This window comes from Apus apus, chromosome Z (genome assembly GCF_020740795.1).
Source record: "Apus apus isolate bApuApu2 chromosome Z, bApuApu2.pri.cur, whole genome shotgun sequence".
Classification (NCBI taxonomy): domain Eukaryota; kingdom Metazoa; phylum Chordata; class Aves; order Apodiformes; family Apodidae; genus Apus; species Apus apus.
This window is the reverse complement of record NC_067312.1, coordinates 64,566,713-64,591,150: the sequence shown is the minus strand read 5'-3', so window position 1 is coordinate 64,591,150 and position 24,438 is coordinate 64,566,713. Positions and strand designations below refer to the sequence as shown.

At 41.1% G+C, this 24,438-nt stretch overlaps 1 protein-coding gene across 6 annotated transcripts in view; it reads left to right on the top strand.

The window, feature by feature from the left end:
* NRG1 (neuregulin 1) overlaps positions 1 to 24,438 on the top strand; it is a 283,515-nt gene that overhangs the window by 257,133 nt on the left and 1,944 nt on the right. For 2 of the 6 annotated variants that reach the window (XM_051642338.1, XM_051642333.1), the window contains 6 exons: positions 6,448 to 6,506; positions 12,301 to 12,324; positions 16,801 to 16,903; positions 20,267 to 20,393; positions 20,503 to 20,633; positions 21,130 to 21,333. In XM_051642338.1, the coding sequence (XP_051498298.1) occupies positions 6,448 to 6,506; positions 12,301 to 12,324; positions 16,801 to 16,903; positions 20,267 to 20,393; positions 20,503 to 20,633; positions 21,130 to 21,333 (648 nt within the window). Of the gene's footprint in view, positions 1 to 5,716; positions 5,785 to 6,447; positions 6,507 to 12,300; positions 12,325 to 16,800; positions 16,904 to 20,266; positions 20,394 to 20,502; positions 20,634 to 21,129; positions 21,334 to 24,438 lie in introns of all 6 variants that reach the window. The other 4 variants (XM_051642334.1, XM_051642336.1, XM_051642339.1 and 1 more) reach the window with 4 other exon arrangements.

Below are 24,438 nucleotides of genomic sequence, written 5' to 3'. Positions count from 1 at the left end.
GTAACACAATTTGAGCCTTACGTTACAAATCATGACACAGATACTGTGAACTATATACACTACAAATAGCAAGAAAAGCTGTGTGGATAAATGCATTGGATAAGTACCATTTATCGAGGACAAACTGGTAATTTTTATTGTCTGCTGTAGTAACTGAACACTTTCTGATGAAATCGGATCACAACTGGAGTTTTTGCTATTGTGTTTAATTTAATTTAAAAAATTAACATCATGGTAATATGTGGAGGTTACTATTTTGTGTGAGGATCTTGATTGAAGAAGTCTTGTAAGTGTAAGTTTAATTTTAAAGGTGTGCTTGTGCACCTTTCTCAAGTCCTGACCTGTGCTGTATCAGGTTTTTGCAGAAGCCACTTATGTTGGGGAGCATCCATGAAGAGCTACAGCACTGGAGTTCACCTCCTGCCTAGTAGCATATGATGTAGCACTTACCTCTGGACTTGAACTGGTCACTTCATCTCTCTGGCTTGAGAGGGAGCTCTGCATTTATATCTTGGGAAACATCCATGGGACCTAGCAGAGCTGAGCAGAAAAGGGCCACTTGTGAGGGTATGGGTTTTTTTCAGACAGTGACAGTGGTCAGTAAAGACCCGCATCTGCTGTAACTGCATAGATTTTTCAGTCTTTCATGACAAAAAATCAAACAACACTAATTGTAAAGATGACTCTGGTGGGTTAGTTAGATGAAGGTCTATGATGCTTTCATTCGGCCAGGAAGGCACAGACTGCTTGTCTCTGCTGTTAATAAGCAAAACAAACACAAAACCCCAGAAACACCCAATGCCACAATGTTCTGCTTTATTTGTGTTTTCTTTTTTTGGTAGAATGATATGTACCTGCACTTCATGAGCTTTGTTTTGGTCTGTTTTTTCACAGATCGCACTGTTGCTGAAAGTGATGAATATTTCATTGATTTTAGAATAATTTTTAGCTAAAGTGAATATGGAAAAGTTACTGGTTCTGCTGGGCTTGATTCTTTTTTTTTGAGAGAGAGAGAAAGATTTGTGTTAAATTTACATGATCATTATAAGCCAGCAGTACAAGATGAGCAGTTTGCTATTACTCTCCAGGGCATGTATGAGAGCCAACCTGCCTGTTTTAACTTCCTATCCAAACACTGCTCAGAAAGTTAAAGGCAGCAGACCTGAGCATCTAGCAGACTTGCTAATAATAAGCGTTGTCTTGACAGTTTCAGAGGCATCCCGTTTTCACTGGTATGGGGACTTTTGTTTTTACTAAAGTTCAGAGACCTGACTGTGTTTGTTCTTTGATGCTACAGATTGGCTAAGTTTTTAATTAAATGTCTTGGAGACACTTGAATGAATTGGGGATTTTTTTTCACTCTCGTGGACAATAAATAACCTTTAATTCTGAGGCAGGAGTTGAAAGAAATGGCAATTCCCAAAGTTGGCACATGTGCCTCTCTCTGGGTGGCCCAAGACCCATTTGGAAAAAGCATCACAACTGTAAAATCAGAGAGGGCGTATCTCAGTTACACTAAAGCACTGGAAAAGGATTCTTACCCTGAGGACAGTCAGGGCAACCTATGCCCTTTATGTTGCATAGCAAAACAGGACGCAATACAGCTAAGTAAGAAACAAAAGTATGAGTATTTGAAAGTGGATGAACTAGAAAACTGAAGAGGCAAAATACAGTTCTCTTCTTATTTCATTAAAAATACAGATGTCTACTTTTAATTCTTGCATTCCAGTGTTAATTAAAATAAGTATATAACCAGTACACATTGCCTTCATTGTTCTGAGAAAATAAATCTTCCCCAGAACATGCTTGTGGAAGCAGAATGCTTGAAATATGGTACTTGCTCTTCATATTTCTGCCTCAGTAGCAAGTTCACATTTTTCCATATGGCCCATCTGTTGAGAGCAAAAACAAAATTTCTAAAGCATGAGCCATATCATTCTAAATTGGTTTTATCCCCAACCAAAAAAACATGACTCAGATTCACAACAACCATGGAATTTTCCAAGTGATATCTGTGGCTTTGTTAAAAAAAAAAAAAAAAAATCCTAAGTACATCTTCTCTTAAAATGTATTTAATGTATTTTAAAAAGTTTAAAAAGTGTTTTTTTAAAATGCGTAGTGAAATGATCCTGACTGGATCAGATCTTGCTTTCATGGATACTGGTGTGAACTTCCCTGAGAAAATTCCCTGGTTCCAGAGGCAACCATGTGAATGAATACTCAAGAAATCTGAAGACTTAATAATGCATTGTACAGCCACATTGATGGTAGCATGTATATTCTCTACAAGCATTTTAATTATGGTCTCAGACTGAGCAGTCTCAAAGTATGGAAGATGAAAAATGAATCCTTAAGAGTACTTAAATAAACCAGTGTATAAAATTTTCACTATTTTCATAGGAACATGAGTCATGTTTTGAAAACATCATAGGCTTTGGAAGCCTGGACATTACTGGCTTCCTATGAGACTGAGGTTCCTAAGTTGAAAATGTGTCCCCAGCTTCACTGAAGACAAAAAAATCAGATAGTTTCTTCAATAAATACAAAGTTGAGGCCAAGAATTCCTAGCATTTGCTTCTTACTGAAGAAAAATCTATATTAATATAATATGTTACGCTTTTAGAGTGTTCTTTTGAACTATCCTACCATGAAGGTCCTGCTGGTCTGACTAATTGATTCTTTACTCACAGAGATCATCTTTTCTAGTGCTTTTGCTGTTACTGAATAAATAAATTCAAGTCCAAATTTCACTGGATGAAAATAATGGCTCTCTCTGGTGAAGAATGCCTCTTCTTAACAGTAGAAGAGTGAATTACATACTTTTAATGATACAGTCAGTTTCTATATCTGTTTTTATGTAAAGGCCTTGGTGAAATAGAAATTGACCAACTTGCTTGAAAACAGCAAAAGATTTGTTTACATGATGCTAGCAAAAGTTCCAGAGATATTTATTCAACAGGCACGATAGAAATACTAGTTCTGATTTGGGCTATGAAATAGGCTACTAAATACAGAGTGTACTGTACCTCCCATTAAAAAAAAATAAAATACAATCCCATAATGCATTTGCTTATAGGCAGTGGAAAAAAATGGAAAGTGAGGTCCTGATCCATTTAGCCATTCCTTTCCTGCTGAAAACCAGTTCAATGATATGTGTTCAGTGTTCTGAGTGATGCCTTCTGAATGCATGCAAATACTGCTCTTTGAAACTACATATGTGGAGGAAAAAAGCAAGATTTTAGTATATTTGGTGTAGTATTGTGGTTTCATCCATTGAATACAACAAGTAAGTGTTCCAAGTAGCCCTTCTTTAGACAAAAAGGAAATTATAAGGCTCTCGCATCACAAATGTCTACTTCTGTAAAGCAGCTCTGTTGCCCCGAGTTGCTTGACTGAGTTTTGCTAGTGTCATAAAAGAAAATGGTACATGGTTGATGAACTAGAAAGGCACAACAAGAAATAATGTCTGCAAACTTTAAGTAGAGCAAGGTGCTTTGAAAACAACACATCACAAGCTGTTTGTAAAAACACTGTCTGCAGTAAACAACCAACAATCAGCACTGGAAACAATCCTTCACTGCATTTCTGAGCAGTAAAATGACTTGAGCCTTCACACAATCATAAGCAGACAGGCTCATCTTAACTCTCATCTCAGCTGACCCACCTTGGACCAGTTCTCAGCAGCAGGTGCTGCAGTCTATTTGCTGGCGATGGTTTCAGTCCGAGTATAAACACACCTGCACTGCTTTCAGCACCATCTCAACAGAGCTGACCGTACTTGGTCTGGAAGTGATTTTGGCATTGTCCGCGCCAGTTGTCTGCTCGAGTTGTTTTCATCACCTCCACAGCTGCACCAACATCTGCAAACAAGCATGGACAGAACAAGCAACCACCACTGGCCAGTGGCAGGAGCAAAGCTGAGGCTTTTCATCAGCAGCATATTGGGATTGTGTAGGGTTGAGCCTGATGAACAAGATGTAGAAGGGAAATTAAGCTTTCCAGGGACAGGTATTGAACAATATCACCATAGTGCAAAATAAAAGTGAAATCATGGTGGATAAAACATTTTTACTCTCATTCAGTGACACAGATAAAATGCCTTTTATCAGAGGCATTTTGCCTTCTATCAAAGGCATGAAAAGTCTTCTATCATGCCCAGCAATATCACCTTTTCATGGCAGAGTTATCTTTGTTACATTTTTCTCAGCTGACTCTTACTATGGAGACTGGGATCTCTCTACACTGGCTACTTGGCTCTGAAGAACACAAACTCCCTTCTTTCATAAACAAACACATCATTACAGCAAATCAGCTCCAAACAATCTTCTGCGGATTCTAAAAATATATTATTATTATAATATAAAAATCATTCCTTTGTGTTTTATTGGAACAAGATACTTGTGTTTATGCCTGACACTGGTCCTCTGCCGAAGTGGTTTTCTGGAAGTCCCACTTGTAGAAGGGCAGCATCACTGACCCTTAGGGCTAGAAGCCGTTCTGGAAGAATGGAATTTTAAAAATCAAGACAGCTTTCAGTGCACATGAAACTCAAGTGGCTAGAAGAGATGGAAGATTGTTCTGAACACCTTACATTTGCAAATAGGAAGGCTCTTTGGCCCCTGGCAAGTAAATGATGAAGCAGCTTGAAATGGAGGCTAGCACCAGATCAGCAGCAGGAGAGGAAGAGGGGGAGATTCCTGCACCATGGGAACTCATAGGGAACATCAGAGGGACAGGCAACACAAGATGTATTCAAGGAAGCAAATATCAGGTAATTTCAGGTCACATGCTGATTAAGAGTCAACAGAAGGAGGAGGAAAAAAGATCGAAATATATAGATGTTTAGTGTGGTCATTCACACTTATGTCTGAAGCACAGAAGCCTGCATTGCTAACAATGATATTTTGGGAGTAAGTGCCTGAGCTCGGCCCCAAAATGGAGACTGAAGGTGAAGGGAAAATTGACAGCCAGCAGCAGAAGAGAAGGCATGGAAGAGAAATTCCTTCGCTAGAGCTAAGAGGCAAGCTGCACTGAAGTTTTCCACAGAAGATGTTATGAAATGAAAGGGCACAGTTACAACAGTTGCAGGGCTTCAAATTTTGAGAGCATCTCTGCACTCTCATCTTACTTATTGACTGGACTGGCTATTTTCCCGTTTCTCAGCCATTTTTAATATACTTCCTGCCTATGGGTTTGAGTTTGTCTTCTCACTTTTTGGAATTCTTTTGGTTTTTCTGTGGTTGCTGCTTTAACTGTTCCCCTTCAAAGAAAAGTATCAGAAGACACAACATTCCATTACAGAAATAGGGAAATCATGTTATTTTCATAGATTTTGTGTGTCTGGTGAAAGCAACAGTGTAAATTGCTGTTATACACTGCTTTGCAAATTTTTAAAAAAATTCAATCTGGTCCCTTCATGAGGTGGAATAAGCAATGAACTAATGCACATTTTTGCTAGCCCTGATTATTCTTTATTTTTCAAAACAGACAAACAAAAAGACTTCCTAGATTTTTCTCTGGTGGATTTTTGCTGTAAATTTTTCCAAGTATTATCTTCTGGAAAGGTTACACTTTCTTGCCTCTTTTCTGATCATTTTTCACTAACACCTAACCAGGAGGTCACTTAATGCACTCCCATCTCCATAGGCCAGCAGATGTCAGTCTGTTAGTGCAGTGGTTTTGGTGTACTATTGCTTATCACATTTTTGCCCTTTAGGTGCCAACCTGGATTCACTGGAGCAAGATGTACTGAAACTCTGCCCATGAAAATCCAAAACCAAGAAAGTATGTTAAATAATCTGAACTTTGCTTTCTTCCCCAACTACAGCAACAAAATCAATAGTACTTGGTGTTTTCACAGTTCAGCTGGAACCGGCCTCTTTACTCACTAATTTATGACTTGATTCTCTAAAGTAAAACTTGTGCACCATGGCATTATTGACCTCCAAAATGTTTCTCATTTGTGTGATTTTTGATCTTTCCATCCATTTGCAGATGCATTTTTATTGCACACACTGGCAGCTTTCTCGTTTGGGAGACTGCTGTAAAGTGCAACCCTAAAAGGGCAAACTCATGGAGATGAGGGATGTACAGATCTTGTGTCCTCGCTGCCTTGTGGAAAGTGCATCCTAAAAGCAATTTGGGAATTTGGAATGGTGAATTTCTCTCTTACATCTTGAAACACTCTTTGATCTGGATTGGTTTGGTTTTGGCTGGTTTATCAGGGGGAGGGATTTCTTTTCATTTCCACAGAGCAAACGAGTTGCTCTCAGCATCTTGAGCCATTTTGACATGCTAAACCGAGATTCAGTTTCTGAAAGTGAACTCACCAAGTCATATCAGTTCACACTGAAGGAGCTTCTTTCTTAGCATATGTTCACCTCTTCTCTTTTCTCTGTTTTTTTTTCTCTACCATTTTTTTGTTTTTGTTTTTGTTTTTCCTCTCAGGTGCCCAAATGAATTTACTGGTGATCGCTGCCAAAACTACGTAATGGCCAGCTTCTACAGTACGTCCACTACCTTTCTGTCTGTGCCGCAGTAGGAGCATGCTCAGTCGGTGCTGCTTTTCTTGTCGCTGCATCTCTCCTCCAATATTTTTTTTTTTAATTTATTTTTTTTTTAATCTGTAACTAGATTTGTTGCCTAAGGCCTAATATTGATTGTCTCTGCCTGCTGCATGAAAATGATAACAAAAAGCAATTGCAATACTCTCCTGGATTGTTTGGTGTTGAGGTGATGGGGAAATGCAAGACTTAGGAACGCTGTGAGATTACCACTGAATGGTTTGGTACCAATTCCCCCCTGACATCAAGCACTAAAGGTGCAAAAATGACATTTTGAAAGTCTCAAGTTTTATTTGCTACAAAAAGCTTGTGAGTCTCTATACAGGGCGGTACTCCTGCAGTAGAGGGACAGTTAGCTAATCCTCTACTTCCACATTTGTGTAGGTTTGTGTTCAGACCTACAAGTTAAATGTAATTGACATGCTTATATTGTTTCTAATGAGCACATACCAGTGTTCTTCCTCCTCATTGTTCAAGTTTCAGGGGAAATTTCAAGTGCAGAAAGAAAAAAAAAAAAGGGGTAGGCAACATGAACAGTGGGGTCTGACATACTTATTTGTGAGTAACAGGTGCAAAAGATCAAACATTTCAGATCCAGATTCATTGGCCAAAGAAATGTTCCAGACACGTGCATGCGCACACACACAGGACTCTCTGTGTATCAGACTGCTGGTAGAATCAGCACTTCAGTCACTCTCACACAAGCTTTCCCATAGAGGGGTCTATTAATTACTATTACTTGTCAGAGAGGAAACAGAAAGTACACTGAATATTTATTTTCTCTCATTGGCTACAGCAAAGTCAAAGGTAACGTGTAAGAAAATTGCTTAGATCTTAGAGTTTAATACGTATGTACTATTCATAATTAATTGTCGCTGGCATCAGAATGTAGTATGATCTAAGAGTGGTATTATAGGAACTATTTTTTTGATGGATTACTTGCCAGCACAGAAAGATTTCAGAGACTATAGCCTAGCTTAATTTAATTTCCATTAGTATATAGGACAGAAAGCTGTTAGCATGTGCTGGACATTTTGGAGCCTGAAGAGATGCATAGGTTTTCTCTTACACTGATGGATGAAAAATGTCCATATATAATTCATACTGCCCATCATAGAAGCTACCCATGTAAATCCCAAGGGTGCTGACTGGAGACCAGACCTTCCAGCATTGAAGTTTGTATTTTATGCCCTATTTTAAAAGCTTTATTAGTGTGAATTATTTTTAAAATGCCTCTGGTAACTATGGATTGGAAAATTTTTATGCTGTTAACAGTGTTTAAGTTTACCAAACATTAGATTTAAATGGCCTTTTCAGTATATTGTGGTGAAAAGTGCAGTTACACTTTCCTGATCTGAGAAGTATAATTTAAAATAAGGCGGTATAAAAATATAAGATCCATTGTTTGCTATGGAATTTATTCTGAAAACGATGGAAGAATTTTATGTTGGTTATAAATTCATTTTCTACCCAGAAAAAAAAAAAAAAGTTTAGGTGGGTTTTCCTTCATTAGGTTTTCAGTTTTCTAACTCTGGCTGGGATTTTTAAAGGAATATTTGGGCAGTACACACAAGCCTGGGGTTTTCTGAAGTTGCCTCCTTGGAAAGATATATTATGCTCAGCTGTAAGTACTTCAGCTGGTCCAGCTCTTCTCTCCTTGAAAGGCACCAGCAGAGGAGCACACCGCTACCTACCTCAGGCTATGCTGAGAGCCCCAGGCAATGGCTATGAGACTCTGGCACTTCTGCCTACCCTGTACCTGCAGAATAATGTCAGGTTCCTTAAGCTGCTACAGATATTAAAATTTTGGAGTCAAGGTATGTTTATATTTAACAAAAAAAAGAAAAGAAAAAGAAAAAGCATTTCTATGACTTTTTATTATTACACCCAATGCAGACCAGAGCATGCAGTTAAAAAGAGGACCTAAAATGGGAGTTATCTTCAGTCAAATGTTGCATTTGGGGCTTAAAGCCAAACTCTTGTTTCATGTCAAGTGTTCCAAGTGATTAACTTAGCTTTGTAGATGCAGCATTTGCAAAGTACAGAGCAAACTGGGATGTTAAACAACATTAGTGCCAGTAGGAAGTAAAAGATGTGAACTTTACAGTGCTATCTTGTTTTACTGGCTTTCAGAAGGGATTTTTTCTTCATTTCGAAAGAAAGGGTCAATGAGGTTCCACACCAAGGGTAACTGCTGATGAGCTGTTACTGCCCTAAGACTCTGTATTTGCTTCAGGCTCTGAAAGACTATGAAAAAGCTTCAGAAAACTGCCCTTAGAGTTGATATTTGTAAGAGTCCTGAAGCTGTGAGCTTTGCTGAAGGCCTCTGCAAGATCAAAACAAGGCTGATGCTGAGCATTTTGGAGGTCCCCCATCCCAAAAGAGTGCAAGGCTAGCTGGCTTAAATTGGCAGTGGTTTGGTTAGCTTTGGAGGATTCAGTTATCAGAGTGCACTAGAAATATTTTTAAATGGGACATAGAAAACATGGTGGATCTCCATATTAAGAAAAGTTCTTCCATATAAGTGTCTTTCCTTTCTGGCCTTTGAAAAGTGAGCATAAATGGGAATGGATGTGAGGGACATTATTGGAAAGCACATATTTAGGATGACTGTCCATCAGCTTCCAGCTTTGCAAACACACCAAACCATAGGACAATGTGTTGTGGCTGTGAAGTGGTGGCTATTAGATTCCCCTCTGTCAGAGTCACCTCCAGCACTGCAGCCATGCAGCTTTTCCCCTTCAACTCGTGCTTGCTGCCACTGCAGACTACAGAAAAGTAAATAACAAACTGTGCTAGTTTTGCTCATCTCTGGAGTCTGGCTGGCAGACCCTGTAATGTCCTGTCCTTGAACACAGCAGGGATAGCTGTTGCAAGGTTTTTTCCCCAATACCCTGGATTTTTATTGCAGCAGTTTTGACTTTGAGGCTTGTGGTCCAGTGTTGGTCCCTAAGACAGCAGAAGGTTGTCCAGAAAAGTGTTGCAAAAATACATCTGTTCCATGCAGATATATTTGCTGTATTTGAATGTTCAAACATTCACTTCCTTGAAGGCAAGGAAGCAAGGCAAATGGAGGAAAATAGAAGTAATGAATTAATAGTTGATATTTTGGCTAATTTTTATGTACCTATGCATGGGAATCTTACAGCAACACTGTGCAGAATGATCCTTGGGATAAGATACACTGGTGAAGTCTCAGAGTCATAGAAGGTTGAGGAAACTTCTCTAGAGTATAAACCCAGGTAAAATCTTTATCCTCCCAGGTGCCCAGGATGGGCCAAGGACCTCACCCAATGGGCTGATTGACTTATTACTTCACTAGTTAAGAATTACATACATATTGTGAATATAGAAGAGCTTGTGGGGCATGCTGTGATCTATCTCAGGCATGAATTGAATGTGGTCCCTGCCTTCCTGAAGGCAAGTATTTAAGCATGGGACATGACTATCAACTGTGTCTATTTCAGCTCTGCCATCCTTGGTGAGCAAGGTGGACAGTATTATCAAGAGTGGCAGAGGGACAACAGCCCCTGCCTTGTACTGTCAAGATGAGTCTGGCTCAGAAATCAACAGGGGCAAGAGCTGAGTAAAGCTATGATGTTCTAGAGAAATGATCAGAACTTCTGTTATTCTGTAACAGCCTTGATTTCTCAGTCTTTCCACATAAACTCAACATCTCAGGTCCTCAGGCAGAATTGGCTCACATCTAGGGGTTCTGCTCTGTGATAGTCTGGAGGATTTAAGTTTGTTTTCAAATTCAAGTTAACATTGAAAAGAGACCTTTTTAGAATTTCTCATTACCTGCAGGACACATTTAATAAGAAAATGAAACAATTACTTAAGAAACATGGTACCTTGATCCTTCACTGGTGTCCCTGAACCTCTCTTCTGCTGTATGCAATTGATCTGAATGGGTCCTTCCCTTGTCAGGTGCAAGGTCTCCACATAAACCTGCAACTGTCCTCACCCCACTCTGGGCAGCACCACATCCTCAGGCTGCTCACCCTCCTAGCTCTATAGAGTAGCCACCCCAAAATCTTAGGTGCCCAACGGCTGTGGCACACGAGTCATGAACACAGCATGCAGTCCTGAGGGACCTGTCTCAGCATCTCTAGGCATTGTGCTCTTCTCCTGTGGACCCTGTAACACAGCAAGCTATGATACATCCAATGAGTTGTAGTTGTAAGTCACATTTTGGGAAAAAGCCTGCATCTCAAGAGTTTTTTCTTCCAATATTGCCCCCACAAAAATCACATCCAGAATGAAAACTGAGTTGTTAACAAAATTATTTGTATTTCATCTTAGAAATATTCTGGACAAATGTTCGGTAGAAACCACAATAATATTGGGTTAAATAGGAAAAGATGAAAAATAATGAGAAGTGTTGAGATATTCTACTTTTTTTTTTTTTTAAATCAGGCCTTGGGAATGTAGCTAGGAATACCAAAAATATATAATAGCTAAATGCCATCTACCTTTGAATAAGCAATGCATGTTTCTTCAGCATGTTTCCTTGTTAGGAGTTTCAGCCAGAATGTATTTCCGTTTTAAGCACCAACTTCCCATTGAATTATTTGAAATAGAAGCTGCATGATATGAATTACTTCCCCTAAAATTAAATTACATCCAGGCTAGGCATCTCACCTATAAGCAAGCATAAATACAGCAATATATATGCATGGGCATGTCATTCATTTTATTGAACACTTAACTAAGCTTTCTACGCAACTAATTTATATTGTTAGCAGTGTTCATATAGGTATGTAGTACTGGCTCTTTAGGAAGAGACCTGAATGGGTTCCAACTTACTTAACCCTTAGAATGTTACTGATTGGCAGGAAAGAATTGTAAGTCCCCGTGTGTACAAACTACATAAAATCTTTTGGGTGAGAAAATTAGATTTGGATTTAAATTTCACAGCATACAAGGACAAAGAAAGTGAGAGCTATTACTGTTACGGTTTTGGCCTAGTGGAAAAGGTCTCCTAGGGTACCTTCCAAGAAAAACCTGTGTTGCTCCTCAGACCCTACTGCTGGGACCTGGGGATGCCAATTTAGGCATGTGATCTATGTAAACAGCATCAACCCATGCACACCCCAGGGTGCATCCAGCCCTCCAGCAGCTGGTTTTGCCAAGGCAGTTCAGGCCAAAGGCAGAGAAAAAGGACTTGTCTCCTCATTTTCCAGAAGCAAGACCCGTGGTGCAGTCACTTTGCAGAGCCATGAAGGGCTCCCACTGCTGAGCAAGCAGTCCCAGCCAGCTCCAGGCAGCAAGCCACTGGAGTGAGGAGCCACATACTGGGGACAGGAGCAGGGCCAGAAGGGAGGGCAGCGCGTGACCCATTTGCAGGGAGATGCTGGCCCTTATAAAGCATCCCTGTGCTCTCATGGGCCCATCTGAAAACAATCAGCTGCTTCACATGGCATCCTCAGGCTATAGCCCCCTTCATCTCAGCTAAGATCTTTAAGGGTTGATGGTTCCTGCTGCATTCCCTGCGCTGTGACTGTTCACATCTCCTATACATATTTTGATGCTTAACAAGGTCTGGTCATCTAGCATACAGAGGTGCACTTCAGCACTGCCCACATAATCATATGCCCCTTTGTCCTGTTCCATGTGCAGACACAGAATAGCTGTAATTCTCATATGTGATTTGTTTTTGAGTACAGTGTATTGCTCTTTTCTGAAACTTTTTCCTTTTTTCTTTCTTTTTTTTGTCAACTTTCTGCATTGGCAGAGCATCTTGGGATTGAATTTATGGGTATGGACCAATCATTCCTTTTAGCCTGCAGATTTTAGAGCCTGAGAGATAAACCCCTTTTTATTTTTTTTTTCTCCACCTCCCCTTTTCAATTCCTAACCAATTTCTTTATGCTTTAGAAGGGATCATACAGCTATAACAACAGCCCTTGTCAAAGGAGATCAGCTCACTCAAATGGTAATAGTGATAAGATATTCCAGACCTAAGGAGCTCTAGGAATTACAGAAGTAATCATAACAGAGTGTATATTCATTTTCTACTGTGTAATTTTGACTAGTTTTGACAATTGCTTTTGCTAGGTTCTTCTAGGGTTGCTGGATTTTGGAAACACTGTAAAGAGTGATGACAATTACTAACTAGTCTATAAAAAAAGATAAGGTGCTATAGCCACCTAAAATTCTGCAAATTTACAGTTTTTTGCACTCTGGTTTCCAAGTAAAGTCTTATGTCTAAACCCAGAGTGAGGTATGTAAATCAGATTCATATACATATATGTAAATGATATGCACATATGCATTCATTTCTAAGTCTATAAATTAGATGTGAACTGGCAGTTATTTAGGAACTTCAGTAGAGGTTTACAGATAGGCTCTGATCCTCAAGTCAGTGAAGATATTCAGTATCTCTAATACTGAAGCCATATGGCACCCAATCAAGAACATTGGCATTAGGTAGTGTTTTAACACTTCAGCTTAAATATAATAGAAATAGATCTTACAAGTCTTCATGAATAGACTGCACTTGTCTGACTGAGTAGCCAGGGGTACAAATAATGGACCTCTTGAATAGCCTAATCAGAATTCAGATCAGTTTTAGTTTGGAATCTCTTAAAATTGTCAGCAAATGAGAAGAATCAATCAGTTATGCTTTTCACACACTTTTAGTTAATTCTCATTAAAAATGCCCCCACAAAATGCCATTAACTTAAGCTGTAGATTGTGGAAAGCCCATTACAAGTCCCAGTTTTAAAAAACTGTCACAGTCCAGTTCATTGTTATTCTTATCTAATCTCTAATATTATCACAAGATAATATTAATTTTCACTCATAAGTACTGGATTGTAGTAGAAGATATATAGCTACATTAACATATGAGAAATTAAATTAAAATCCTTTAAAAAAAATACTTGCAAACTTTGCTGTATCTATGAAATTACATCACCAGCACTATGTGTTGGAGTTAAGCTCTTCTAAAAATCCGCAGAGACCTCTAAGAAGAAAAACTTTAAAACAGGGCAAATTTAAGACTGTATATATAATCAGTTGTGTATAAATTAAGGTGATGTGAAATTAATTGAATAATGTGCATGTTTGAAAGGCTGCACATGGAGGGATTTAATATCGTAAGTCTCATGTGATTTTCCTAGTATTCTGCAGGGGGGTAAAATTATTCAAACAGTTTTTAATACTTAACAGGCTAAAATCTTTTCCAAATTCTCACTGCACATACATTTCTCTACAGAGTTTTCCCCAAGACTGCTATTAATTTTTTCCAAGCTAGTTTGATGAGCACTGCAAACACAGCTCATATAATTTGGCTAGGCATCATTAACTGGCTCTGTAATTGTTAACACATCAGAGAAAGAGGGCAGTTTGGGGGCAAGACCCAGTATAATGGAAAGTGCTCCACAGGAATTTGGTCACTGCTTTGCAAAACTCTTCTGGTTTGTCCTCAAGGCACCACGTAGAGCCTCGGCCAGAATGCACATTCTGTCTGGCCACCCCTGCAGGACATCCTGGCATCCCCCTTTGGCCCCTGCTCTCCTGGGCAGGAAGACCATGCCAGCCAGGAGCACAGCTAAGTTTATGTGGGAGCTTGCTGGTTTACTGGAAAAGGTGTGCCCAGACATGTGTGCCTTCCCCGGCAGCTGTCCCACCCATGGCTTGAAGGAGGCCATGGCATCACCACCTACATGAACATGGTGTCAAACTGGATCATCCTAAGGGCCTCATTTCGAAGGGCAAGGGAGGGAATTAGGGCAATGAAAGCACACCCAGAGGTTTACTTTATCATGCCCCTAAAGACCTACAGTCCCAGCAGATGTGCCAGTGAGAGGAGCATTGCTCAGCACTGCACCCACAGCCCTGCTGCCTTGCTGCACCCCCCTGCACCTCAGAAGCATCCCACACATGGGCAACAAGCCTCAAACCATGGGCAGCATTTGCAAGGCCATCACCAGCCAGCCACCCAGCTCATTTTCAACAGCCTCAGCCTGGAGTAAACCTCCTGGAGTCACTGCAATAGTTTGCTGAGTATAAACAACCAAGCAAAGTTTCCACTGTCAATTAATCTTCTTCCTCCTCTGCATTCCCCTACAAGAAAAACAGGTTGATCCGTTCTTATTCATTTTGCTTTCACAAGCTGACAGCATGACCCCCCAGAAAATAAAAATAAATAATTCAAAGCATTTAAAATTTGCCCCTAAATTGCTTAGCACAATTCTCCTGTTTCCTGTGACATCCTCATAATACACCATTTCCATGGCTAACTAATAAGCGCTTTTAGAAGGGGCAAAAATGGGAAGGGAATCAAGTGCCACTAACTAGCCTAGGTGAGGAGTTATGCTGTATGAGAAATCCTTTCACTCTCTGCTTCAGCCTTTTATTTTTTTGTCCCCAAGCATTTCTTCACTCTGTTTTTTTCCAGTATCAAGCATGCTGTGCCAGGCCTGCAGTTGACTTCTCAACCCTTTAACCTTTTCACCTTATGTCACCTTCCCTTTTTTCTCTTTGTCCTGGTTTGGTTTGGAGTTTCAGCCCTTTCTTCTTCCCTTTTTTGACTTTCTGTTCTTAAAGTTACATTTTTTGTTTTCTTTAATACATTTTTGCAGCATCCTAGTTTTACCAAACTCACTCCTTCCCTGCCCCGCTCCTCCCCCTTTGTTAATAATCAGTGCTATTAATTTTATCTGACAGTACTCATGACCTGTTTGCTGGTGTTTTGGTTTACAGTGGGTTTGGCTTGTAGAAAAAAATTGTTCTATGGTAAGGTGCATTATATCAGAGAAATTAAGATTTCTTCTTGCTTTGTGGTTTGTTGCACAGAATATTTGCAATTTGCCCACAGCAACCTTAAAACTAAACTAGATAAGCCTGGGAAACAGTGGAGGGATGACTACTCCCTCTTCAGCAAAGAGCATTTTCTCCTGAAATGGCATAGCATTTATGACAGCACATTATATAAGTGGCTAAGCTTGGACAAAGGCTCACAGCACGTGAGGGACTGTTATGCCTCTGTACCTCCTGGTGAATTGCCCCACAGACCTTTTATGTTCAAGTAAGTCCCTTCCAGCAGAAATAATACTGGCATTTGCCCCAAAAGGAGTGCAGAACTGTGCAGTTTTTATTCACTCATTTATTTTTAATCACCTGCTGGTATTCCGACTGGGGTCAATATTGCAGTCTAACCCAAGACCAGTCTCCAGTCTGGATCCTCCAGGCCAAGTTTTCCGGACTGCCTGCTTAATCAAAAATAAGACTTTGGGAAAAAAAAATCAAGCCAGACACCCATTTTTGTCTTAAAAGCAGGAATACAAATCTGCATCAGTAAAGCGTCAACGTAGAACACGCCCTTGTTTCAGCACTCTTTGCATAACATTTCCCAGCACAGCACGCAGTGATGCTCCATGCCAGGCATGAGCGAGGCTGGAATGCATGGGTAGCTCCAAACAAAACATTACCAGTGCTACTAATACCTTTATAACAGTTAAATATCTCTAATGAATGAGATGGGTAACAAATTGTCTTCACTGAGCAAGCTGCCACTCTAGGTAGAGTGGTTCCTTTGTTGGACACAAAGAGACCAAAGTGGAAACCCAGCATTTCTCTGATACAAGGCACTGCTGGTTGTTGATGCTACTGTGTTTTTGGAGAAGCACCAGAGCTCAAAACCTGTTTAATTTCCATTGGTGTTATAATTACAAGCCAAGCTCATGTCTCAAATGTAGAAGGATATTTTGAAATCTCTCCTGTAAAGACAGCTGAGATACAAATTGACATGTGGGCAGAGCAATATTGAATATTAAAATAATAATTAAAAAAAAAAAGAAAAGAAATTTATCTTACAAATTGACCTTCATTCCAGCTGTCTTTGCAGAGTAAAACTTTCGAAGCATTTGCAAATCCATGTTATTACTTAAGTGCATTGCATTTTTATTTCCAGCAAATGCTGAGTGTTTGCCAACTGTGAATTTGTTTCTTAGATTTTATTGTTGTTGACTTAAGCAACAAAAAAAAGAGATGACTTTTACCTGTAATTGTATGGATGGTCACTCGTCTCTAGTACTGTGTTAAGAGCTTATGGTGCAGTCCTGTTCTCCTTGCAGTCAATAATGATTCTGCCTGAAGTGTGGTGGCTGTGTTTTGGTGTGTCTGTGTGAGTTTGTGCAATGGTTTGTAGCATGCTAGCTGCTGACTGTGTGATCCTTGTCTAGTCATCCTCCATGTTGTGACCTTCTCTGTTTTTGTCCCGTTCTAGAAGCTGAGGAACTGTACCAGAAACGGGTGCTGACCATAACTGGCATTTGCATTGCTCTTCTGGTAGTTGGCATCATGTGTGTGGTGGCCTACTGCAAAACCAAGTAAACTTTTCTCTTCTTTTTTGTATCCATGGTTGTTGGTAAGGGCCTTTCCAGTTGACTGTAACTTCTACTCCTCTGAGCATAAGGTTGTATCTGGGTTTCTCCAGAGCTGACCTGAAGAAACAAACCCATGGACAGGGTGCTCTGGACCAAGCCAGAGAGGTGCAGGTCTCCACGTCCATCAGCAGTGCAAAAATAAGACATGCATCTGAAAGGTGTATCACCCTTCAAATGTGACTCAAGTGAATTTCACTGACTCGTCTTTGTCTGTCACCCGTTCCAGCTGGTTTCTCCAGCTTGAAAGGAACAAACCCCAACACTGGAATCATGTCACTCCCAGCAGTAATTTTTACATGTCAGCCCAGTTTGTTTTTACTTGAGGCAATATTAACAGGGCTTAAAGTTGCTAAACGCCAAAGGCCAAAGAACTGAATGCAAAAGTGCTCCCAGTGCAAAAGTAGGCGCTTAAATGCATTCCCTCTGGGTCCCTGTAAATTACTGAGACTGACTGTCAAACATGCCTGAGGCACTCCGGACTATAAATTACACTGAACATGAGCAGGATTTGTGCTGCCAAAACTTCTTGCTGCTCTTCTTTGCTCTCCCCAGCAAAACACAGAAAACTCTTATCATAATTGTTCCCTGTTTGTAGAAGCCTGACTTACTGTTGCAGTGCCTGATTGGCAGTTGGGTTGTTGGTTTTCCTCATGAGCCCAAACAATAATGGATGTGTTAAAAGGGGGAGAGGATGGGAATCATTTGCCCTCCTCAGTGAGAGTCCAGCCACACACACAGGCTGCTCCCACCCTCAACCTTGTGCCAGTGGTCAGTGGGGAACAGCTTAAACAGTAAGAATCAGACCAATTACAGCTTTCAGAACTTAGAGCTGGTAGTCCAGGGCAGCTAAACTGTGGCTTTCCTGCTCCAAAGTTCATTGAACTCAGCCAAGACACACCCATAAATCTCCACAAAAATTTAGTCAGGCTCTCAAAGTGCCCTTAAGAGCCCCCAGAATCCATCAGGGGTCTGGATACTTTGTCATGATTTGTCCCAGACATCAGTGATCACTTCCAGCCAAAAGTGAAATGTTTTCAAACTCAGCTGATTAGAGCAAAAGTGAGCTGCCAGTTCATGGCCCTCCAAATGTAGCAGTGGTGCCAGACTGCTGTCTGTGAGATGGTCCCCACATGCTTTTTCCTGCTAATAGGGGAAAAGCCAGAAACTGGGCAAAATCCTGGAATGGTGTTAGGAGAACATACTAAATAAAATGTAATGGCTTAGATTCTGTTAGTCTCCTTGCAAGAGGTACTGCTAGTCAAATGCTAAGGCAGTATCTTCTGGCACTGAGTCTTAATTCAGAAGTGCTGTATTTGCAAGTAATTTACATTAAGGGAAGGGCATCTCAGAATAAGTGAAGAACACATCAGCTTTCCCATTTTTCTTTCTTTTCAGTTTCCTGGAGTAATTTCTTTTTTTTAGTTAGTGTCCTTTGACCAGAGGACAAGCAGCACACATGGAAGCACAAAAAATGCCAACACATTGATAACTGAGGGTGGAAAGTAATTAAGTTTTCGTAGGGACAGGTTCCTGGGAAATAATGTGCCAGGATATCAGACACATAATTTATGAACTCAAACTCCTTCTAGAACCCACTATCTCTGTCATGTCAGGGGATTTGGCTTGTCCTCAGCTCTCACGGTCTCCAGGGTCTCATGAAGAGGTGATGTGCAATCAAGTTAAACTCCTGTTTATATTGCTTCTCAGCCCAGGCTGGTCTTTGGTAGCTACTCAGGTAGCTCCTGGCACTACATTCCTGTCCGCCTTAATCACCTGTGTGTCCTAAGGTGATGCCTGGTTATCTTCCAAACACAAAGCCCACATGGACCAAGGACTATGTCCTGCTGAGGCAGGAGCATTTGCAAGGCAGACATGTCTGCTTATAACATTCGTGTGATGTGACATAAATTAAATGTCTTCCACTGTGCAGGCACATAGACACAGAGAAAATGCATAAAATGCAGTGTGTCAAATAGTGCTTTCTTTGTCCTTAAGATTCTCTGGCTATCAAGCTTCAATGTATTTATTGCTTTCTCTCCCCCCATCCTTTTTGGAAAGCTTTAAATAGTCCCCTTGGGTTCAAAATGGGATTGAAAATGGTTATATCTTACACTGTCCTACCCTGCCAAAACTATGTGCACTTCTACATACAGCTCAGGGAATTGTGTATATTTTAGCTCTTGCCACTGCCAAGGTGATACGCACTATACAGTGTGTTGGAGCTTGCATCCTCCCTTCATTTCCCTGGATTCGCTGGCAGGATGGTGGAAGTTTTCCAGCATAATCAGACAAAATTCAGTAATATTGATAAATTAAGTCTGAAATTGAATAGGTCTTTCCCTGGTTGGTTTTTGTACATTTTTCTTTGTTTGGTTGTTTATTGGTTGGGGGGTGGGGGGGGGCTGGCAGTGGTGATATCTGGTGTTCTATTTATTTATTGCATTCTCCATGGGCTTCAGAGCACCAGGTTTTACTATGCTGCAGGTTTTGTTACTAATGGCTTGTAATGGTCTCCTGAGAAGTTCTCCTCAGGAGAGGTGGAACTTTCTGAGGAAGGAGCAGCTGAGGACAGGGCATAGTAGAAGCACCCAAGTAAGCCAGAGACCATGCCATTAGTACATGTAGTTGATGGATGGTTCAACTGAGTGCTTTAGTAGCCCTGGGATGTTGCTGTGACAAAACCCTCCAGAGCTGTCAGGGTGACTGCAGGCTCAGGCCCACCTCACACACTCACTCTGGATTTCTGGGGCTTCCTCTGCACCCTTCACTTCTTTCATGAATTTATGTATTTGAAGTACACTGTTGAGGTGTTGCCTCAACGTAGCACATAGCACAAATACTGTGGCATGTGCAGTGTTGTCCAGTGGCCACAAGCAAGCCCTGAAGGGAGGCCGCCTTGATTGCCAGTGGTAAATGAAGAAGTATAACCTGGTGGACTGTCAGAAACCTGGCTGTGGCCAGAGTTAGGGTGGGTTGAAATCTGTCCCCCCTCCCTTCTGAATGCAGAAAACAGCTCCTCCTGAGACAGAGTGTAGCTTAGAAATGGCTTCCCTCTTCCTCGCACTTTTTCCCATCCCTCTGTGGCCTGCTGACTCCTGGAAGGGTTCCCACACATCCTTCCCCCTCTGCAGGTCCCCACAGCTCCAGCTGCAATTAGACTTGCGGTCTTCAGAGTTATTTGGAGATCTTGTAGTGGTGGGGAAAGTCTGGCAAAAAAGTGATGTTATTATCCTCATCATCAACATGCTGAGAGGTGCAGCTGCTTTCCCTTTGTCTATTAAAATAATTTCCGTGTTTCATGCACAGGAAGCAGAGGAAAAAGTTACACGACCGCCTTCGGCAGAGCCTGCGCTCAGAAAGGAACAACGTGATGAACATGGCCAACGGGCCACACCACCCCAACCCACCGCCAGACAACGTCCAGCTGGTGAATGTAGGTTTTACTGTGACTTGAGAGGCAGGGGGGAGGGGCTGGAAGTTACGTCTGTAAATGTGCTGTAAATTACAGTTTGTAAACCTGAGGTTTGTCTGTTTATTTTCAGCAGTACGTTTCAAAAAATGTAATCTCTAGTGAGCACGTCATTGAACGAGAAACAGAGACCTCATTTTCTACAAGTCACTACACCTCAACAACACATCACTCTGTGACAGTCACCCAGACGCCCAGCCACAGGTACGGGAGTAGGGAGGCAAACAGCACCTCTAATAGCTGATCTGTTGCTGTTGCAAAACAAAAAAGAAGTGTAAAAAAACAAACCCTGAAAAATCTGTTCTCCCTTGGTGGTGTTTTCATTTATAAGAGAAACAATATTTATGTCATGTTGCCTAAGTAATTATCTTTCCAGGATTTTACAAAGAGCTTTATTGACTGAATGGCATTCTGATGCTATTACAGTGAATTTTATTATATGCAAATTGCTACATCATTGACAGTCCTGGTGACTGGAATGCCCTCCTTCCCTCCCCTTTTATCCACACATGCAAAATCACCTTGATGCACGTATTCATGCAATTCACAAAACTCTGCAACCTCGAAGGTTATGCTGCACATCCCCAGCAGCAAAAGAGCCTTTCCCTTCCCCTGCCTAAACTTCTGCTCATCCACATTTGCCACCAAAGCACCTTCTCATGCTCTCCTCCCTTCTCCTTTCCTGGTTGCTGCTCTTCAGCTGGAGTAATGGCCACACTGAAAGCATCCTCTCCGAAAGCCACTCGGTGCTCATCAGCTCCTCCATGGAGAACAGCAGGCACGCCAGCCCAGCGGGGCCCCGGGGCCGCCTCCATGGCATCGGGGGGCCACGGGAAGGCAGCAGCTTCCTCCAGCATGCAAGAGAGACCCCTGACTCCTACAGAGACTCTCCTCACAGTGAAAGGTAGGACACACCACTTCTTTGCTCTCAGCTGGCAAGGTCTGGTGTTCCCAGATGGTTTCCGAGCTTGGGAGCACAAGAGGAGACCCAACAGTGCTGCTGTTCATGTAGGATACACATTTCCTCATTCTTAAAGGTGGAGAGGTTGGTCGTAGTTTGCAGTCTATCAAAAGTATTTCTTCCCTTCTTTTCTCTGCTGTATTCATTCCTAATAGACAGCAATTCATATTTGTATAAGCGCCACTGAAATAATTTGTCAGAAATTTCCAGATCCTTGCCTAATTATCAGTGTCTTTGAAGAGGTCAGTGAGAAAATTCAGGGATTTTGTGAGACACGAAAGATGGGGAGATGTTGATCCATACGTAGGAGGAGGGCATTAAGGACTCCTAAGCAGTACAGGAGTTCTGCCACCACCTGCGTTTGTGGGCTTCCAGCTCCTAAGCCCATTATCTCCTTTGAAAATTCCCCTGACACTTTATTAAATAAAAGCAAGGAAACCAAAGTGCAAGACAGAAGAACCCAGGTGGTTATTAAATCAGTTCAAAGTAAGGCTGGCAGGAGTTTTCGAACAAAACCATTTTTTTCCCTCAAAAGGATGGTTCATCAGTACCTAAGGTCTGCCTTGAAGTACGTCAGTTGCAAGAAAACTTTTACTGAAAAAGTCTTCTCCAATTTGGGCTAGAATTTTATCTCAAGAGCATGGGATGGCCCTAGAGTAACAAAAGAAAGACTGAAAAGAAGCAAGGCATTTAAAGGCAGCTCTGCTCCCAACAGTCAGAGGCAGAAGAAAAGGAAAACAAAGGGTTACTGGACCAATTCTCTGAGCATTGTCAAATCACGAGGGATTTGATCTCATGGGATGTCCATGATGTTAAAAATGCAGCCAGGCAATCACCAAGGAGACAGAGTTGTGTAGGAGACAAATTGTGGTTTCCAGATAAATGAATGTGCAAGTACAGCAAAAGCCATTTCTTTGGTACTCCCTGTGCTACACAAAGAACAACTGCTTAGCAGTGGGATAAGGCACCACTGCTGAGACCTCTCTGAAGAAGGCCTGTAGGACCACTAAGGATAGTGAACTGGCTTTCTCCTTGTAACAAAGTTATCTGTTACTTACCATGGAATTTAATTTCAAGTTATGTCACATGACATATACAGCCATGGCCCTAATCCAGCAGAGTACTTCAACAAGATTAACTTTTAATCGTGGAAGTAGCCCCGCTGAAATTAGCGAGATCACTCACGTGAGTAGAGCTGTGCGTATGCTTAAGTGTTTTGCTGGATCAGGACCTTTAGCAAGCAGTAAATATCTCCTTGTTTCCTACCTGGGAACCGTGCAGGATGCATGACCACGCACCCGCTAACAGTGACTTTTGCAGCTTAGGATATTTGGGCATCTGCAGGTGAGAAGCGAGGGTCATTCACACTGGCTTCCCGCATTGCCTGGAACACCTGGAGCATCGTTCTGGTACAAGCTGTTTAGTTTTTAAGGGGGAAGGGAAGGATCATGTGTCTTTCATTTTCAATGGGAAGAAAGAAGGCATTTCATTAGTTATTGTTTCTTGACGATTATGCTAAAGGTGAAAAGCAGCAACATTTCTGTGATAATTCACCAGGCATTAAGGGCCTAGCCTGTGCCTGAAGGGGCTATGAATTTGGAATGCAGAAGATAGTTCCCTGTGAATTAAATAAGGCCTCATCTATTTTTAGCAAGCAGGAAAAGCATGGCAGATTATGTCTGGATTGTGTGTATTTATGTGTAGATAAGGGGGAAAATTAGAGTTATTTGCAGCTAAAAATGACTCCAAAATGTTAAGGAATGTACAAGCTGACAGATTGCTTCCTGAAACCATAAGATGTTGATGTGCTATGAGTTAGTAGATAAAGGCTGTGCTCCCTCCACCCTCCAGTATCTCAGCTCCTTCACAATTTTGAAATTAAATAGAATAGACCTTATGAGGGGTTCTTTTGCATTACACCATCCCTTGGTTGGATTCCATTACCTGACACCCATTTACATGAGCAGAGGATCCAAGCATCTATACTTCAGTAAGTCCTTCATTATCTAACAGAAGAGAAGATCAAAAAACACCATCTCTGAACAAAACGATATGGACCATATGACGAAGCTGTAAATACTTGTAAATGCTAGTAAATGCTTGCTGGCTGGCTGTGGATACATGCTGATCCCCTTTCACTGAGCCAGCATGGTTTACCTCTTGTAAGCAATGAAGCTGGATAAATTTATTGCCTTTTAACCTTCTTTTCACAATGGGCTCAAACTGCATGTGTTCAGCTCCTGTGCCTCAGCTTGTGGACAGCAGCTTGTTAGTGCTGCCCCATTATGCTTTGTGGCAATACACCAGAAAAGTGTGAATGCACAACACCCCTGTATGAGTAATTGATGGAAGCGTGCACCTTACACTGAAGACATTTAACTAACTTAGTGCATTAAGTGAACCAGTTTAGCTAAAATCCAGTGTGTCAAGAAGATATGCATCCATCTGGAGAAGTAGAAAGGCTTCTGTTTTTCAGACAATGCTTATTTAAAAATGTGAAAGCGATTAAAAGCTCACTCATGGAAGGAAAAATAAATAATTACTTCATTCATCCAATGCGCTGACCTATTAGTTGTCCTCTGCTCTTGGTAGCAAACAACTTGATTAAGTCCCATGCATAACTCCAGTTTTGTTTATCTTTTCCCTGTTCTTCAGTTGATGTAAATCAGTATGCCTCTACTGAAACTGATTTACTTTACTACACATCAGTTCGGGATCTGTCCCACTTTCTCTTTTATCCAGTAATTCTGTTTTAATCAAGTGCAATACGTGCAACTGAGTCACAGACTGAAGAAAGTTGGATTCAGATTTAGTTTGGTAGTTTCAGACTCAGATAAATAAATCACTGATGAAAAAATAGATAACTTCATTGATCACAGCTATATAGTTTGTCTCAATGGGCCTGTGTAAGAGATGGAGATCAGAAAGATTTTGAATTTGGACACAGATTAAATTCAGGCAGACTAACTTAGGATAAGAACAGAAGCAAAGCCAAACTGCAAAATGTTATGCTGCGCACTGTGCCTTTGATCAAGAGGTTTCAGGCAG